General features: G+C 38.5%; 1 protein-coding gene across 1 annotated transcript in view; it reads right to left on the reverse strand.

The window, feature by feature from the left end:
- LOC150077375 (vitellogenin-6-like) overlaps positions 1–19,432 on the reverse strand; it is a 146,968-nt gene that overhangs the window by 39,950 nt on the left and 87,586 nt on the right. Inside the window, exon 26 of the mRNA XM_090385879.1 lies at positions 4,046–4,229. Coding sequence (XP_090242005.1) covers positions 4,046–4,229 — 184 coding nt within the window. The remainder of the gene's footprint in view (positions 1–4,045; positions 4,230–19,432) is intronic.

Here is a 19,432-nt window from a genome sequence, read left to right on the forward strand (position 1 = left end):
GACTCCCTCGTCCTATTCACCTTTAATTCCCAATCACCCAGGCAGGGAGAGTTCACTCCCCCTGATTAAGGCATCCACTTACCCAGGGGGGGGGGATGACATAGAAGCTGTTCTTGGAATCTACCGAATTGCTGGTTTGTCGATCTCTGTGTCCGGTTTCTGAGGATTCTGTCCTTAATCTGACAGCACGGCTGTCATCCACAAATAATCATCGGCAAAAGCTCATCATCCTCAGAGACTTTAACCTTCCACTGCCAGCCACAAAGAAGCTCCTAGATACACTGTCAGTGAACATGTCGGAAATGGGCATTGGTCTTATTCATGTTCCTCCCTCACATGGCGATGCCACCCTGCAGCGCATCTTCTCAAACTGTTTAGTAAAGGAAACCCTGACCATAACTGAGAACTTCCTCCCTTCCGATCACGTTCCCATTGCTGCTCTGATATCTCTGCAGGCACCTAAGGATGAACGTACATAAGTACAAACTACAAACACTGTCAGGAGAGTATACAATCCAAAATACATCAACATTGGAAAAGTTACTACCCTTTTCCAACTTTACCATGGAACATACTGGCTGAGCTGAACATAAACGAGGCTGCCTACTGGCTTTCGAGATGGATTGAATTCATTGCATGGTCTGCAATGTCCAAAACTTGCATCCTTAGTCCCCACTCAAAGCCATGGTGGAATGACCTCCTGACTAGGGCCTTTAGAGAAAAACAGGTAGCCCATACCTCCTACAAGAAGTCGCCTTCACTAGAGTCATACGCCAAATTTTCCAAAGCAAGGATGGATTTCCAGAAGATTAAAACAATTTGCTATTGACAATTTCATAAACGGCTGGCTATCCAGGAGAAAACGTCTGTGGTCCACAAGTCATACTTGTACCCCTCTATCTTTAGATTTCCAGGAATGGCGTGAGCATGTGCTGCGTTTTAAGCGAGATCACCGTGTGTCCGAAGTATCCTTGGAACGAAGCGTTTAACGTTTCTTCACCTTCTAGTAATACAGAAATTTCCGAAGAACAGCTAATAAAAATAATAAATTCACTACCTGACAAGTCCACCATAGGAATTGACGCAATACCTCTTTTTAGTCTAAAAATTGCTTCTTATTTCATCAGAAAAGAGCTCACTCAACTCTACAACAAAGTACTCAAATTTGCACAGGTGCCTTCAAGCTGGTTATCATACAGAGTAGTGGCAGTTCCGAAGAAGCCCTGTGCGAAAAGACCGGCTGACTTAAGGCCAATATCAATTGCCTCTCCCTTCCTGAAATGATTCGAGAAGTGCATCTATAATGATGTAGCACTCGCAATCTTTGCGCATATGCCAGAACACACTCATTATGCCATGCCTACAGTCATTATCACAGAAAATACTTCAGGCCTAGAATGACAACGAAGATCTGCACACCATTTTTCTGGACATGAAATCTGCTTTCGACTCAGTCCAAATAACACCCCTTCTTGCCTTACTTGAGATTCTACGGGATATCCGGAAATATGCTCGAGATCCTCAATAATTTGCTATCTAGAAGAATGCTTCACTTCAAAGGCGTCACAAAAAAATTAGTCACTAAAAGCGTCGAAGTAGGGATCCCGCAAGGTGGTTCTCTCTCAGCCTTGTTATTTGCAGCAATATTCGTACCACTAATGAATCAAATTCCAGCTTTCCTATCGTATGCTACTTGCCATGCAAACGCCATGTTGGTGATTCACAAGAAAGACAAAGCTAACATACAGGTATGTTAGCTTCGCACTCTCAAAATAAAAAACGAACGAAATTTGCTTATTTTTATGAACAGGGATTAATACTTTCTGGAAAGCGCACATCTTGACAGCCATATCCATGGTCACGAACTGGAATGCGAAAAACCCTACCACTTGGCATACAGACACATACTTTATACCAACGTATGATAGTAAGTATGCCAAATTTTTTAGCCTGTCAAACTATCTCATCTTTAAGCCAAGTCGGATGACTTCTACTGATACAGCATCTTCTCTACTTCCGGAATTGGCAGGAAATGTTCTGACTCCCACAGACAGTGTCAAATTCCTAGGAGTAATCCTTGATGCCAACCTCACCTATAAAAAACAAATCCAAGCCCAGTATTCCAAAGCCCTGAGAGCATTCTGGGGAATGAAAACTGATCTGTGCAAAACGCACAATAAGCAAATAATCAAGAAATACCTTGCAACTTACTTCTGTAGTGTGCTCTCCTATGCCGTGGAAGTTTGGTCGGCGGCTCCACCCACCAGCCTCAGGAAACTATGGGGCCTCGAATTCTGGGTGCTGAAGTGGGCCAACTTGTGGTCGCACCAGATATAGACAACATCTAAATCTACTCTCTGCTGCAACCTGCAATGTACGCGCATAGTCCACAGAGCCCATGTGCTAAAAATAAAGTCATTCCTTCATCTGTGCTCAGCTAAGCAGGATCACATCAACATCTGGAACACGGTTGGATGGCGTTTGCCAGGCAGACATCTCCGTTGTACCCCCTGCTTGTGCTCAAGGCTTCAGTGGTTATAGAATTTCAATAGACACTTCCCAATTGTGACTCTGGGCACGCTCAATATCGACCTGTGGACTACAGAAAAGGCATATCACCTTGGCATCTTGTCCTATCTTGCTGTTTGTAAAGGACATTTATGTAAGTGCCGATCTTAGTTAACCGATGTCATTTCATGTTCTGCTCAACTTGTAGTCCTTTTTCGCTGTAATTACTACTTCATTTTTACATTTTGATTATCATCTTTGTTTTTATCTATTAATTATTATTTAGTTATTATTATTATTTTATTTCATTTTTTTTTCTATTATAAAACAAAATCACTTGTGTAAACAACGATTTGTAAGATTCCTCTGGCTTTCTGTGTAAGGAATCACTATTATATACAATTTATATTAACATCGTTTGCAGATACAGTGAAATCAGGTATTAAAATGTTTTAGCCCCCCCCCCCCCCAACACACAGGGGTTGTACTTTTAAAACGTTTTCCTTTTTGGAAAAATTATGTCAATTCCTCCCTCAATTTAATTTTATTTTCAACCAATAAAAATTATTATTTTTTGCAAATATTGTCTCAGTGATTCTTTTAGTATTAGAGAGAAAAATAACCTTTTAAGAGTTTAATTTTAAACCTTAAATAGATTTCACCCATCAAGTATACACAGAGGTTAGGGAAAATTAACAATCATTGCCGATTAAAGTGATAAGACTTCAAACAACCACACAGTTTTAATTTGTCAGCGTTTCAAGAACATGTAATAACCTTTTAACGACAGTTTAATTTTACTATGGAATAGATTTTACAAACCAACATTGCAAGTAAACACACACAGCTTTAATTTTCAGCTTTTCAAGAACAGATGGATCTTTGGAATTTTATTTTCAGGTCTCACCAACAGTTGGAAACAACAAGGAATTTATCTTTCTGAAAAGGGGAAAGAAAAGGGGGGTTTTCCATCCCACACACAAGGTTTGGTTTGTTTATCAAACCAAGTCCATATCATCACCACTCCAAAATAAAACTCCCCAGAATTCCTGGAGACGACACCCTCCCGCAGCATAACTACCCTCCAAAATGGAGCTTCCCGATTAAGATCCACAATGCATTGCCACATAATTAACGTCAAAATTATTCACAAAAATTCAATATGATGTCACAACCATCTAACGGAAGAACCGGCATAGTCGTGAGCTACAATTGACTGCTCACTGAGGATAGCAATCGTCGTGCCAACCCCCCCCCCCAAAAAAAAAAATTGAAATGACCACTAACGCCATCTTTCGAAAGAGAAACAAACCAAAGCCAGAAAATATATATACCGATTTTTTCCCCACCCTTCGCAAAGGATTCTGGGTCAATTTCGTTCATAAGGTAATCCGATACTACTGTGGCAACATTTACAAAGATTTGAAGCTACTTTTGATTTATCCTATAGCTGTAATTACTCTATAACGTATGTTAAATAAGTAAATATCCGTTTCAATTATTTATGTACTAGGAATAACCAAAAGTTGACACTTACACTGAGGAATGCAAGGGTGTTCGTAACGGGGTACTTCGCATCCATCTTCTGGAATCGCATAGCTATAGGCGAACACTGTGGCGTTGAAATATGCGCAGCTCTCTGGACCTCTGAACTCATCTCGTCTCTGGCCATTGTAGTCCCCGCACAGACCACATTGTTTCCCTTTGTAGTAAGGCGTCACCTGTCAGAATATCATTAAACGTGAATGCTTACTAACTTGTAATTAAAATCTCTTAATTCAACTCACATGCTACAAGAATCCTAACTCACAGTCTGATTCTGGACTATAACCCATAAATTTAACTATATAAGTAGTGTAACGGCATAGTTTGATTTTATCTCATACTGTGGCTACCTTCACTAATTATGTAGTTAAATTTATGGGTAAACTATGGTGTATTTACACCGATATTATTAGTTCATTATGAGGTTTATCCACAAAAGAGATATCTGCTTTTTTCCTAAAACTGAAAATTAATTATGTCTGAAACATCATAGAATGCCACAACTTATTTTTTTATAGCAATAATGAGCGGTTAAGCCATTACATATTAAAAAATAAACTGCAGCAAACAGATAAGAAGGTTTTGGCGAAAGGAATCAACAATATCAGGACCGTCTCACTTAGAAGAAGAAAAAGAATAGTATTGTCATATTTTCAACTATAAACCGACTTTAAAATCTCATTTTCATAGAATAATCGGTCAATCAGGTTTCGTGTTCATCATCCATTTGTTTCGATTACAAGTAATTCAGAGAACAGAATGAAATAAGTTTTCACAGGTAACTGGCATTTACGTATGCAGATTTAACGTAAACGTTTTAACACTTTGGATAACATCTCACTTAATTACAGAATACATATTTATGCGGAACTTCTATTAACAGAATTTCTTTAAATATCTCTCTTACGGCCCAGTTTGATTAAATTAACCGTTCTGAACAGTGAATTTAGAGAACTGTTTATCGATATTATACTGAGCAGCATTTTCGAACAATGTTTTCACATAGTGTGAAAAACTGATTTTAGCCTGCAATCCACTTAGCGCCATCTATCGGTGCATATTCCTACTCAATTCAACCAAAGGAATTTTTTTCGCTTTTATGAAGAACTTTAAATACGACAACCTCGGTAACTGAGAGGTGCCGGAATTTTCGAATTCTATACCAGGGGGCAGTGAAGCGTAATTAAGCACTGACAACTACTTTTTTTTACATCAGTAAACATTTATGACTAGAAGATAGTGCTACCTATCCCTATCAAAAATCCCACCATTGCAAATAACAGTTCAGTTGAAGTGTAAACAAAATCACGCCGTACTCTGTAGTGTCGATTTTAAATGCATGCTTATTGCAGGGACGATCATTCTTTACGCAAAGATATATTTTCATTTATACGAATAGGTAGTAAATACACGAATGTACTTTCATTTATATATGAGGTTAAGAAGGGGGACTATAATTTATCTCTCCAGGGACCAACGAAACATGCACTGAAAATGTGCTGTTAATTGAACATTTTCTTAACGTAGACATACTTCTATTACAAGTTAGGTGCATTTATTTTTATTTTTTCTGTGATTAACTGAACTTGCAGTAAATATAGTTATCTTCTCATCAGTTATTACTAAGATTACAGAACACTTAATATAACCTGTATAGTTTTACGATCTCGAAACTTGGCCATTCAGTTTAATTACAATATTATAATGTGCATCGTTCTCTTCCATATACTTTTAAGTCCCTTCTCTCTTTTACATGTTATCTCTTCAAAGCCATACCACGTTCACACGCCTGTATAAAAGTTAACAATACTACATTTAATATAACTTCTGTTTTTTTTCTTATGTGAAAATATCTATAGCGGTAACTAACAATGGAATGTAACGGAAGTTTAGAAACACGTGACTGGTTGGAAAAGTGATGTGAAATACTGAAATTAAAACGTAAGCACACGGGACCACGGTAGCCTTGTGGCAACGTTGCCGGCTTGCTGAATAGCTGATCGAGGTTCGATTCCAGCTGCTACCCTGATGGGAATTTTCCCAGGGGCATTCAGTATTGAGTTTGGCGGTCTCAAACCGTGGTCGTGAGGTTTTTCACCGGGATTGACTCCGGTTTTCCCCTCACAACAGACAAACCGCCTTCGCGACGAGGGGTACACGAAAATTTGATAGGGTTAGGGCCGCGTGTAGAGTGAACTTCGCAGCGTTTTCGCTGCGAACTTTACCCTTGAGGGAAGGGGGTTAGTGGGATAGCCGCGCCACCATGCATCTTTTAAAGAGCAGAAGATGTCTGTTAAACAGACATCTTTCTGCTCCTTAAAATAATGCAGTGGATTTCAGCTGCATCGATTAATTATGCTGTTCGGCAAAAATCAATTGCTGGGATTTGCAGCTGCTGCAAAGTATAAGTTCATTGTAAACATTTGCTGTAATGATTTACAGCAAAAAGCACTATTTATGCGGGAATAGAGAAAACTTCGTTTCGGCGTGTGGTCCACCCCTATATTAATAAAAATTTTATATAATTATTTTTTTTTCTTTAAAATAAATGTTGACTTACACCCTATTAAAATCCCGAGCGGACACAAATCGCAACTCTGATTGCAATTTTCAGGCCGTATAAAGCACTGAGTTAGCAGAGCATGAAGACGACACAAATAACAAATTTTTGATGAGCTTTATTTAAACAAAATTTACATATATAGGAACTACATGATACAAGAAAATTCACCATTTCATACACATCAAATATTCCTCATATTGTATACATAATTTACTTTGGTAACACAACCCTTCCTTTCCTTACTGGCAATATCTCACACACACACAATTTATAAACTCCAACTCTTGCTTAGGAAAAGGTGGTTCTCCTCCTTTACAGGTTTACACATATCAGTTGTAACTTACTTACTACAAATCACTTATTTCTATCAAACCAATTTCTATTTTCATCGTATTTACATCAGTAGTACTTAATATAAACTCACTCACAAGCATAATTGTTACTTCCCCCTTTCTCTCAAGATTTCACAATAAAATATATTTTATTTTCCTTTTACACATCACCTAGAATCTTATCTGTTAACACATTGTCCAGAATAATAATATAGGTCACCGCATTTTCTTCCTACTACATTTATGATTTTTTCTGTTATTAATTCCCTTATATGTATTTTCTCTTCCTTAACCCTTTAGTACCCTTAGATCATTTTATAGTCATTAACTTATAAAAGAAGCTATCAAACAATTTCTCACAGAGTTTAGCTTATGAGTCTGAGTTTGGGATACAATAAAACTGGAACACACTTACATTCCGGAATAGGCCGCTACTTTCAATACTTTTGCATTCCGGCTTTCCTTCATGGCAGACAGCATTATCACATCCGTTTCAAATCTTTTTGGCTATCGATCTTCTCTTCGGGGCTTTTTGACTGGACACTCTTTCTCGACTCACATATCTGCATAACTGGCTCATTCTCAACGGGAGCGGGTCTAGACACATCTGTAAATTCTTACACGATTTAAATTCATAAATACAGCATGCAATTACGTTGCTGGACACTTCTCCACCTTTACACTTAGTGGTCAGAAATCATTGGATACCTATCTAGTAACGGGAAAGGCCCCGCGAGGCATTGAGTTCACGAAACCGTTCTACGGGTAATTCCGTCGCATTCCTGGGTAGAAGATCCATAGCTCGAACGGGCTCTCCACAGGATTCAAGTCCGGTGAACAGAGGGGTCATTCCATGGTGGTAAAATCTGTGGAATGCTCTTCGAACCATGTTGTAGTCACCACGGCTCTGTGGGATGGTCTGCAAGGATGGAAAAGTAACCTGTCTCGTTGAGAGATGTGTCTAGACCAGTGTTTCCCAAATTTTTTCCACTATGTGGCCTGACATGTCATGGCTTAGTGGAGATCATAGCTGAGCAATTTTTTGAAATTAAAGAAATGACAACAACAACCACCACTTAGTTTAATTTAAAAGTATTTAATGGAACAATGTTTCTCATTTGAACAATTTCTATGTGAAAACAAAATATTGCAGGCATCTGCCGAATGAAAAAAAAAAAAAAAAAACTCAAACAGTTTAAACTGAAGTGAGTTTAATGAGAGGTGTTCTCCTGAATTTCTCTACCAGTTTTCCAATCCTAGGTTCTGCTGTAAAAAGCGCAGAGCTAAGATCTGCCTCACATTCAAGGTGGTTCCAAGCCTTTGTCTTCAGCTGCACCAACGTTGAGAGGCCTGATTCACAAAGATAAGTGGTTGCAAAGGGCAGGAGCTTTCGAAGGTAGCTTCCCATCATTTTTAGCCAAAACTCATAGATAGAGCAAGCTTCAAAGACATCTCTGCATTCAGAATCATTTTGAAATTCAAACATCTTGCAGGTCATCCTAGACGTTACTGACTTTAACAAGAAAAGGATTCCTCGTGAGTGCCAGTCCTTATCTCCCAATTTCTGTAAAGTACTGCAAAAATTCTTCTCGGAGGCAGCTGAGGTGTGTCACAACATCCTTTGTAACGGTTAGATCCAACGGATCATTAATTCGAACATGGAAAAGTTCCTTTCATTTCCAGTTTTTAAGCTTCTGTATAAACGCACTGAATGATAGTTATTCCCTTTCCTTGCAGCTATAGATTCAGTCTGTTCAGTTGATCAAAAATATCCACAAGGTATGCGCAGCGAAAGACCCACAGCTTTTCATGGAAGGAAGCTTCAAGTTTGTGCTTTTCTTGCATCTGTAGGAAAATCTTCCCGGAGTTCGAACACTCATGCCACAACATTGCCTTTTGATAGCCAGCGCACCTTGCTGTAGTAAGGGCAGGTTCTTATGTTGTGCACAATTGCTTGAATAGTCGGGAATTCAAAGCACTGCTTTTCACGTAGTTCACGAACATCCTGAAGGTGAGATGGAAGGGTTTTTGAAGCACGAGCTTGCCGATGAATCAGACAGTGAACACCAATGATGCCTGGAGATCGATCTCGAAAAAGCGTTTGGAAGCCACTTTTTTCCTTTAGCATAGCTGGTGTGCTATCGGTGCACACTTCACATAGATTGTGCCAGTTCAGTCTCTAATGGTCAAAGAACTCTGATACTATTTCCATCACATCCACAGCTATGGTATTTCTTTCGACAGAACGGCAGAATAAGAATTATTCCTTGATGGAATCACCCTTCACATACTGAAAGAAGCTGGGAACAGGATGAAAGATCTGTGGATTCATCCAATTGAATTGAAAACAATCCAAATGCAGCGTCTTTGATTTTAGCAATCTTCATTTGAACCGGATTATTCGATAAAGAAATTTTGTTAAACTTTTTTTCAGCTTCTTCTCCAAGCAGAATACGAAGCACGTGGCTTGATCAGAGTCTCTCTGACTGTGTGAGGTTTCTTCTGTTGCGCAATGAGAAAGCTAACGGCATAAGAAGCCTCTGTCTTGCTGAAAAAATACTGCACTTTGATCCAAGTGCTGACACTTCACTTTCTGTTCCATTCATTTGAAGTAGTCCACATCCTTATGTTGATGTTGTGGATGGAGCTTCAACTTCGATGGGCGCAAAGAATGATTTCCGAGAACTTTCTGGCACAGGACGCATTGTTCCTTTAATTCTCCACGATCTTGGAAGGATGTGAATCTAAATTTTATGTATTGCTCATCTTATCCTCGTTTTATCATTTCAGAAGGGTTTCTGGAATAAAACTTTGAAATACTTAGGAAACATCAAATAAAAAATGGAGATATGATCATATTAGCATTAGCATTAGTAGAGGCATTTGATGCAAGAAAGCAAGCTTATGCAGCATCAGCCAAAAAAAAAAAAAAAAAAACCCACTTCCACTTCACCCCTCTGTTCGTTCAAAATACCTGTCCAGCTGAGCCTTAAACTTATTTAGGCTATCAACCTCCACCACAAGGGATGGGAGTCTGTTCCACCAACCAACCACCCGCTGGCTAAAGGCAAATTTCCGCACGTCTATCCTACATCTGTCTTTCCTCAATTTGAATTTATGCCCTCTCAGGTGATTTTTCTGAGCTAGAGGAAGAATCCCATCAGCATTGAGCATGCTTAAACCATTCAGGGCTTTATACACCTCTATCAGATCACCTCGCTGGTGCCTAGTCTCCAGACACTGTAATTTGCAAAACTTAAGCCTTTCTTCGTAAGAGCACCCCTTTGTTCCATTCACTAAACTTGTTGCCCTTCTCTGTACTCGTTCCAGCAGCCCTACATCCTTCTTGAAATGAGGCCTCCAGACCTGCATACAGTACTCTAGGTGTGGCCTGACCATTGCCTTATACAATGGGATAATCACCTCCTTATCCCTGCTGGAAAAATTCCTGTATATCATTGACAATACTCCATGAGCTACTCTTGCAGCCCGTCTGCACTGCTCAGAGAACTTCATATCTGCCTGCACAACCACCCCCAAGTCCCTTTCATTCTCTACCACTGTCAGTGTAGTACCACAGAGTTGATACGTTGCTCTGGGGTTGCTGTTTCCCATGTGTAGTACTTTACATTTGTCAATGTTAAACTTCATTTGCCACCTCTCAGCCCATCTGCTCAACCTTTCCAGATCCTGTTGCAGCAGCATAGTGTCAGTAGTGTCCTTGACAACCCTGCCAACCTTTGTATCATCTGCAAACTTGGACATTAAGCTTGATATACCATCATCAATATCATTTATGAATACAGAAAACAATAATGGACCCAACACTGAGCCCTGAGGGACTCCACTAATAACATTAGTCCACGATGAGCAGTGTCCATTGATTACCACTCTCTGTCTTCTCCCGCTTTATCCAATGTCACACTGCTCCAATTTGTGTAGCAGTCTTCCATGTGCAACAGTATCAAAAGCCTTTCTAAGATCCAAGTATATAATATCAAAGTTATTCCCTGCATCCAGTTCCTTTGTGACTTCATCATAGTATCCAATCAAATTAGTCAGGCAAGACTTCCCCTTAACAAAACCATGCTGTGTCCGAGCTATAGCTGAAGTCTTGTCTAAATGATCCTGCAGTGCTTCTTTAACCAGTGCCTCCATTAATTTTCCTGGAACAGAAGTTAAGCTCACAGGTTTATAGTTACTTGTGTCAGCCTTTGATCCTCCTTTGTGAATCGGGGTCACATTTGCACATTTCCAGTCTATGGGTACCTCCCCTGAGTCCAAGGAAGCTCTCATAATTATAGCTAAGGGTTTGCTTACTTCCTTTCTGATCTAATTGCTTTCTGATCTAATTTCTGATCTTTGCTTACTTCCTTTCTGAAATCTGATCTAATATTCATTAGATCAGATTTCAGATCCAGTAACAGTTTGAGTAGCATGGCTTTACATTTTTTATCAGCATGCAATGATTCGATGCTACTTGAGGGATGGCCCCGTTTATGTTTCTTTTCACAATATATATATATATATATATATATATATATGTGTGTGTGTGTATTATAACATACACTGTGCTGCTACTTTATTAGGTTTGTGGGACAAACCATTGTGCTGTGCGCACAATGGTTTGTCCCACAACGTTGCAAGTCACATGACTACAGTTGTGGATATAAATTCAGCAGAACCTTTCTAGTATCAGTTAAGCATACAAACCGTAGCAAGAACTGGGAAAAGGAGTGATCTAACGGACTTTGAATGTGGCATGGTAGTAGGAGCAAGATGTGCTTGACAAAGCATCTCTGAAATGGCAGTTCACCTGAACTTTTTACGCACCACAGTTTCAAGGGTGTATCGAGAATGGTGCAACGAACAGAAAACATCCTCTTAACGGCACTTCTGTGGGAGAAATTCTGTTGTTGATGAAAGAGGTCAGAGAAGGATGGCTAGAATTGAGCGAGCAAGCAGACGGGCCACAATGTCGCTCACCACGTCAGAATACAATCTTGGTCTGCAGAACAAATTATCGCAAGGGACCACTAGTCGCACTTTGTCGCGAATGGGCTACGACAGCCGACGGACACATCGCGTACCTTTGTTATCAATGAAGAACAAGAGCACGCCTCCTGTGGGCACAGCAACACCGGCACTGGACTATCGAGGATTGGAAAACAGTTGCTTGGTCTGACGAGTAGAAGTTCCTGGTACATCATGTTGATGGAATGCTCAGAATTTGGCGAAAACAACATTAACCCGTCATGTCCGACGACTGCTGTGCAAGGTGGTGGAGGCAGTGTTATGGTGTGGGGAATGTTTTCTTGCCACACGTTGGGTCCATTGATACCCATAGATTCACGTTTAAATGCCACATCCTTGCTGACCAAGTGCATCCGTTCATATTGACAGTTTATCCTCAGTCAGGTGGTTACTTCCAGCAGGATAATACGCCGGTGCACAAAGTCTGAATCACTATGGAATGGTTCCAGGAACATGACAATGACTTTTCTTTGCTGCAGTGGCCCGCTCAGTCCGCGGATCTCAATCCTATTGAACATCTTTGGGATGAGCTGGAAAGGGCTGTTCGCTGCAGGCCTACACCTCTGTCGAATCTCAAGGAACTGCATGACACACTAATGTCTGCATGGTATTCCATTCTTGCACAACGTTTTCAGCACCTTGTTCAATCCATGACTAGACGAATTCAGGCTGTTTTGAAGACTCAACACGCTACTAGGTAGGTGTACCTAATAAAGTGGCAACACAGTGTATATATGTTCTTCACTACTATGAAATATATGCACAAGATAACTAACATTTAGTAATACATTAAGTCTATAATGTAACTGCTAATCTGTTTAGTGGAACTGATTCTAACTGAACTACATATGTTTAACATAATGCTGTAACAATCTCTGTTAAAAGAGTCATGCGAAGTTAGGTAGGACTGCAATGAGAATAGTTATAGTAGAAGTGAGACATGCGTCACAAAACACAAGTGAATAAGTTGTGAGAAACTGCCAGAAACCTGTATGCAGAACACTGTATGACTCATGCATTTTGCATGAGTCATGCCGCGTTCTGCCAACTTTGTCAGGTATAACTCGAAAATGGTGTGGCCATATGCCTGTCAAGAAAAAAATACAAGAATAGGGCATTCTCTGTGGCCCATGGCCCACGATTCGGAACCCCTGGTCTAGACGTATCAGACGTCCCAACGGTGCAAGTTGAACACGACTCAGACCATTACCGACCATCCACCTTCCTGAACTGTTCCTTTTTGACATGACGAGTGTATAGTTTAGTGTGTTTTCCGCCAGATACACAACCTCCCGTCCGCTCGAAATACATGGAAATGGGAATCATCCGAATAGGACCGCCACAGATATACTACGCCATCCGAAACCGATCCGCAGTGACAAACCTCCTTGCAACCATACCTGCTATATTGCCCACTTCTGAACGGTACGTACCTGGATAGTGAAGCTGCCTTTGACGCCATCAACGTGTCGGCGCTCCTCTGCTCACTGCAAGACCTAATCCAAGGTATTATCCTCTGGTTCATTGCATTAGTCCTCCATGTTAGGGTTATACAGATCGATGTCAAGGGACAATCGCACAGGAAGGCGATCTCCGCTGGTGTTCCATAAGGAGGTGTCCTATCTGGCAGAGTGAGGAAAGTTTTCTTACTCCATTATTTTATTTGAAAAAGTTCGAGATATCACCGCGCATGTTTAAAAAATAAAATATACATTTTTTAAATTATAATTAAAGTTCAGGTCATATCTTTTGTACCCGATGTAAATTTGGGAAACTGTGGACGAGAGTGTGCACTAGCTCAGACTTGTAGATCTTTTCTCTACAAAACCGGTGTTCACAGTCGATGTTCAGAGCGGGAATGTTCCGAGTGCTACAAGGGAACATTTTACCTATGGGTGGCTTCAATCTTATCTGTAGTCCAAAAAAAAAAAAAAATGCCCATTCTGTAAAACTCGGCTGAAAGTATTGCATTAAATACCGTGTAAATCCTGACAATAATTAAAGCATACTTCGCACTTTTGTTGTTTCCATTTTGCAGAACAAATTGTCAAATTTCACGCTCAAGATATAGTGAGGTGATATTATGAAGTGTCAATTTTTCAGTGAAATGAAACCGGTTTTTAATAATATCAAATACAAATCAGTGAAAAATGTAATTTGTTCCTTTAAAATAACCAACTATATATTTACGATATCAGGTCTCAATGTGATTACTGTTAATATGGAACTCAACAAAAAGATGTACATCAAAGCAAATTAATTATCTTTTATTGTAGAAACTAAACCAGACTGCTATACCTCTGGTTTTAAAGATTTATGTATGACTGGTAAGAAATGTGGTGGAGTGAATTGATTTCTCCCTCTCATCTAATTTTAAAAAATTTCGTTGTACTCTTTAATCTAGCCTACTGACATCATTTTTGGAAACATGGACGCTCCCAACAGATTATAAAGAATTATTTAGTATGGTTTCAGACAGCTAGCACCGTAATTTGTCGTATTGTGTTTAAGTTAATTTGTATTTTAAATACTGTACTATTTAAAATACTTAAATTTAAAATACTGTAAATACTTTAGAAAACAAGAGTAATGCTCCCAGAAAATGATAGCATTTTAGGTTTGAACTATATTATATTCTGTAAAGCGTGAAATAAAAGTATAAAATAAGTCTTGAGAAGAATGGATAGGCTAGATTAAAGATCATTTAACAATCATTTAAACAGATGCTGGTGATTTTGCTGTTTAATGACATTGAAAAACTAGAAGAAAAAAGTGTTTTTAAAAAATTCTCAGATTGAATAAACAGGCTCGAACCCGTTGAAACTGCGGAGGCTTATAAACAAAACAAGGCAAAAATAATAATATCTGCAAGCGAAAGGTCGTTGAGTGGATGGGGAAAAAAAAGCTGTCGATTGCATCACTTTGGCATCTGGATAAAAAAAAAAGACAGATGATGCAAATTTTATAAACCACCTTCAGCCACTCTTTGGGGACCAAAGGTTACTTTAACAACTGTACAATATTGATGAGTCTAGCATGAATCACTTGTATCAAGAGAAGATTCAGCGCTGTGCCATCAAGTGCGCAATAAGGAGCCATAGATCGTTACTGTTGTTATTAGCAAGAGCCTTCAAAAATATATGCGTGCCATGTTTGCCGTTTATTATCGTGTTCGAAAACTGGCTTGAAGGGAATTCAGCAATTTTTAGAGAACGTTTTTATGTCGAATTTGAGCCTGCATTACTCGTCCGTCTGAAATCAAATGTCGTAGTTTGGATAATGTTCCTTTATACAGAATGAATACAGATATTAAATATATTAGATTATATTATCAATAAATAGGTTCTAAACGGTAACGTTTAGAACACTATTTTTTAATAATAGTCTAAAATCATGTTTTCTCTCCCATTTTATTCATTTATCTAAAACAAAGCTTTAAACAAAAGTAATTTAGTTTAGCTATCATATTTGTTATTGTGTGAAACAAGTTATTTCACGAAAAGTAGCTAAAATTACTTTTTAATTTTTTTTTTTTTTTTTTTTTTTTTGGTCCTACTCCACTGAAGGAACTTAAGGAAAAAACCCCATGGTGTGAGCGCGACAGAATATAATGACACTATTTAAAATGCATTTTAGATGAACAGCTACTTTTCATTCATTTACAGAAAAAAAAAGAATTAAGTAAAGGAGAATATAGTGGATAAAAATATGGAGGCGAATGATTTGAAGGGAAATACTGCCAACTCCATTCTCCTTACGATATTGGAAATTAATAATAAACCGAATCTATTTGGAAAACACTAATCTCTGATTACTGCTGCTAAAAACTCGGGGGAATTTCTTGCAAATCTTGCAATAAATAACAGTTAGTAGCAGTAATGGCAAATGATGCAAGCATCAGTCAAAAACAGGCGCCTCCGTTTTAAGAGCGGCAGTGCGTAGCACACGCTTCTTGATTAGACCGGGGTTCGAGCCCGTGACCACCAAATACAGAGGATGCGAAAAGGTCAGGGAATGATCCCCGAAGCAATATGTCCTTAGTTGCTAATGCTCCTAAAAATCAAATAACAAACAAAAAGAAAACTACACAGTTCACCCATCTGTACACTCCAAGAATTTTTATAGTTCTCCCTTGAATTTATTCAACACATCCACTTCCACAACAAGTTTTAGTAACTTTAGGCGCTAAAAAATATTACATGGTTGTAGCTGTCTCATAAATATATACTGTTTATTTCCCTAAAAATATTCCGATTGCAATTAGCTATAACTTTCCAGCTGAAGACGGAAAGTTACCAATAGAAAACAACCACTTGGAATTGAAAAAAACATCATTATCGTAGTAAGTTATGAGTGTCTTGTTTGTGGAGAGCTAGAGGGGGAGGGATGAAATATGGATATTTCAGAAATTTCATTTTAATGACGTTTGTATACAATGGAAATTTGAGAAACTTGTGCTTTCAAGATTAGTCCATTAAAGCATAAACGATTAAACAGATAAAAGTTAGAAGGGTAAAGGGCTTTATTTCAAAATCAAATATCAGTAAGTTGCTTCTAGACCTATCTTTCTAAATCCTGCAGCCAATATCAAGGTTTCTTCTTCGAAAGAAATAAACGCGCAAAACAAGCAGTGGTTAATCTCTGATGCCATCAATTCTGATTAAAAGCAGTTTACAATATTTGATTGTTTTTCACTGAAAGACTTTCTTTCAAAGGACACAGTGTCTATCAGAACTTATTGATCATGACTCGAGAGAGAATATCCCTATAAGACAATTGTTATTGAAGTTTCAGAATCCCTCTCTCTCTCTCTCTCTCCCCCCAATGATATGCACTTCACAATCATTCCACCACCGTGTATTAGGCAATAACTGCCTTGCATACGCTATATAACTGTTTCAAGTAACTGATCACGAATGTTACCAACCAATATATCAGTTCTCAGTAAATGCTGACTTATCACTACTACTTATTTAGAACTTTTCATGTTTCAAAGCTATTATTCGGTCAGTCTCATTTGCACCGTTAGGTAATATTTAGAACAGGAGATTTCAGGTACAAACACTTCATCGAGCGCTTCTCAAGTTTCACAGACAACTTAAGATGTGGCAATGCTGCTCATGTTTGTCAATTTATTTCACACACAAGATAGGCGGAAGTCTCCATTTTGTCTGTTGTCAGAGGTTATCGATAGTTTACATTACATTTTTATATCTGACTGCGCTGGTATTAGTCATTTTTTTTGGTCCAAAAAAAAGGGAAATTTTAAATACTTATTATCCGAAAAAAGTAACTTTGTTTTAATTGGCTGATGTAGAAGCCCTCATGGGTTGCTCAGTCTGTATAATCACCATTCTGCCACAGCGGCAGGAAAAGACTTCATTTCCGTTCCTACCACTAACGTGAGGAATTTTATTGATCTTTTTTACAACGGAGCTGACCTAGATGGTCTTAGGCGAGGGTTGCATGTTTTTTTTTTTTTTCCACCCGGAAACTCGGTTTTTTCGTCCAGCTGACAAAAAAATCGACCTCAGAACACAAGCGATTTACATACGATATACACGGAGCAATATGGCCTTAGTCACTGATGCTCCTAAAATCCTACCATAACAACAATAATCCAGAGGGTAGAGCTGAACTGATCTGGATTTTAAAACACGTGCTTTAAAGGATGGATTCATTTAAACGTTCATGCAGTTATACTGATTCAACTGTTATATTCATTTAAACGAGTCCTTCTCGTATTAGTACAAGTACAGTTAATAGTGATAAATATTCTTTTAAAGTAATAATTTGGTGAAAAAATTTCGAGTTACTTCATAATGACCTGACCGTCTTATACTGAAATAATTCTTGCGGAATTCCAGATTTAACTTTACAAGTGAAAATCAACTGCGCTTTGTGATATAATATCAAAACTTAAACGATGGTCATTATTAAAGCAATAGACTTTCGCTTGATTTCCTTATTGAAACTGAAATAATGGACAGTGACACTCTCCAATGTGAGATTCCAGCGATTTGTTTTGATTGTAATTGAATTAACTCTTCTCGTAGCGTGCCACCTTAAAGGGACCCGGAACGTACATCTAGTTCATCGAGGATAGGAACTAGAGAAAAAAAATCGCGACGAATCTCCCAATACGCTGCTCGTGATGCGAGGTCTCGGTAGCGTACTGTGTACACAGAGAAATAACCTTACAACAGATCTTGAGGTTCAGGAGACTTTTTCCACTCTGTATCAAATTAGTTAATCTCGAACCGAGTTGGGGGGGACATTCCCTTCGCATCCCCAAATTGATCTTTACAACACAAACAGTTACAGGCACCTACACTTATTTCTATGCAAAGGATTACGACTACTGACGAGATTAATTAATTATATGTTCTATCTCGATACAAGATTAGAATAATGGTAAATAGATAAAGAATAAAAAAGTTTGTCAACGGATTAATTTATTTTGAGGATGCGAAGTAAAATCTCAAAGTACACGCACCCTTCTTGAATGAAAGAGATCAGAGTACGCATTCTGTTGAAAAAATATAGGATCACCTAAAAAAATATAGGAAATATAGGAAAACATTAGGATCACCTCGTTATTCAACTGTTATTCACGCTATACTTTCATTTACTAAAATGACTGGATGGAAAGCACGAACCTCGCTGCTTGTTAGCACTAGGAGATGTCCAAACGGATTGAGATTATTTCCGTACACCTTAACCTTTAGGCTATTATGTAGGTTAGTGCAAATGCGTCATTTTAACATAGCTATCTACCAAAGTAGTTAAATTAATTAATTAATTAAATTGGCATCGTTTTGGTTATAACTCATATTGTGACTGCCTTCACAACGGGTTGCCATGGTATTGTAGTACCTCGAATAAATAACACTTCACCAGTGGAGAAGACTATTGTTATTTATTATCAGCGGATACCAACAATATGAGATATAACCAAACCGATGCCAATTTAATTAATTTAACTACTTTGGTAGATAGCTATGTTAAAATGATGCATTTGCACTAACCTACATATTAGTCATTCTACCTCGTAGCATGAGTTGCATTCAAACAAACTTACTTGAAAATTTCATGCACACTAATCACAGCATTTATAATTATGCAAGATTACCTATATAACGAAATAAATAAGCCTCTGATCTTTGACATAAGTGACTTCAATCTTTCTAACATTTGATACTCAAGAGTATGTATGGTTCAAGGAGCACATCACACTGAAAACTTTCTTACCTAGACTAATTCAAAATAGTAAATATAACGCGCTTTCTTCGAGTGTGTTAGCTCGAACAGCCTTTTATATAAAGAAACTTGGATTAGGTACGTCAGTGATTTTTGGACGCAGATATCGCAGAATACCGACAAAAGGGGCCGATGTTGGTACAAGGCCTCGGTAGCTTAGTACTGCGCTTGAAGACCTGGGATCAGATTT

The sequence above is a fragment of the Mastigoproctus giganteus genome, chromosome 12 (assembly GCF_048544385.1).
Source record: "Mastigoproctus giganteus isolate SK-2022 chromosome 12, ASM4854438v1, whole genome shotgun sequence".
NCBI classification, from domain to species: domain Eukaryota; kingdom Metazoa; phylum Arthropoda; class Arachnida; order Uropygi; family Thelyphonidae; genus Mastigoproctus; species Mastigoproctus giganteus.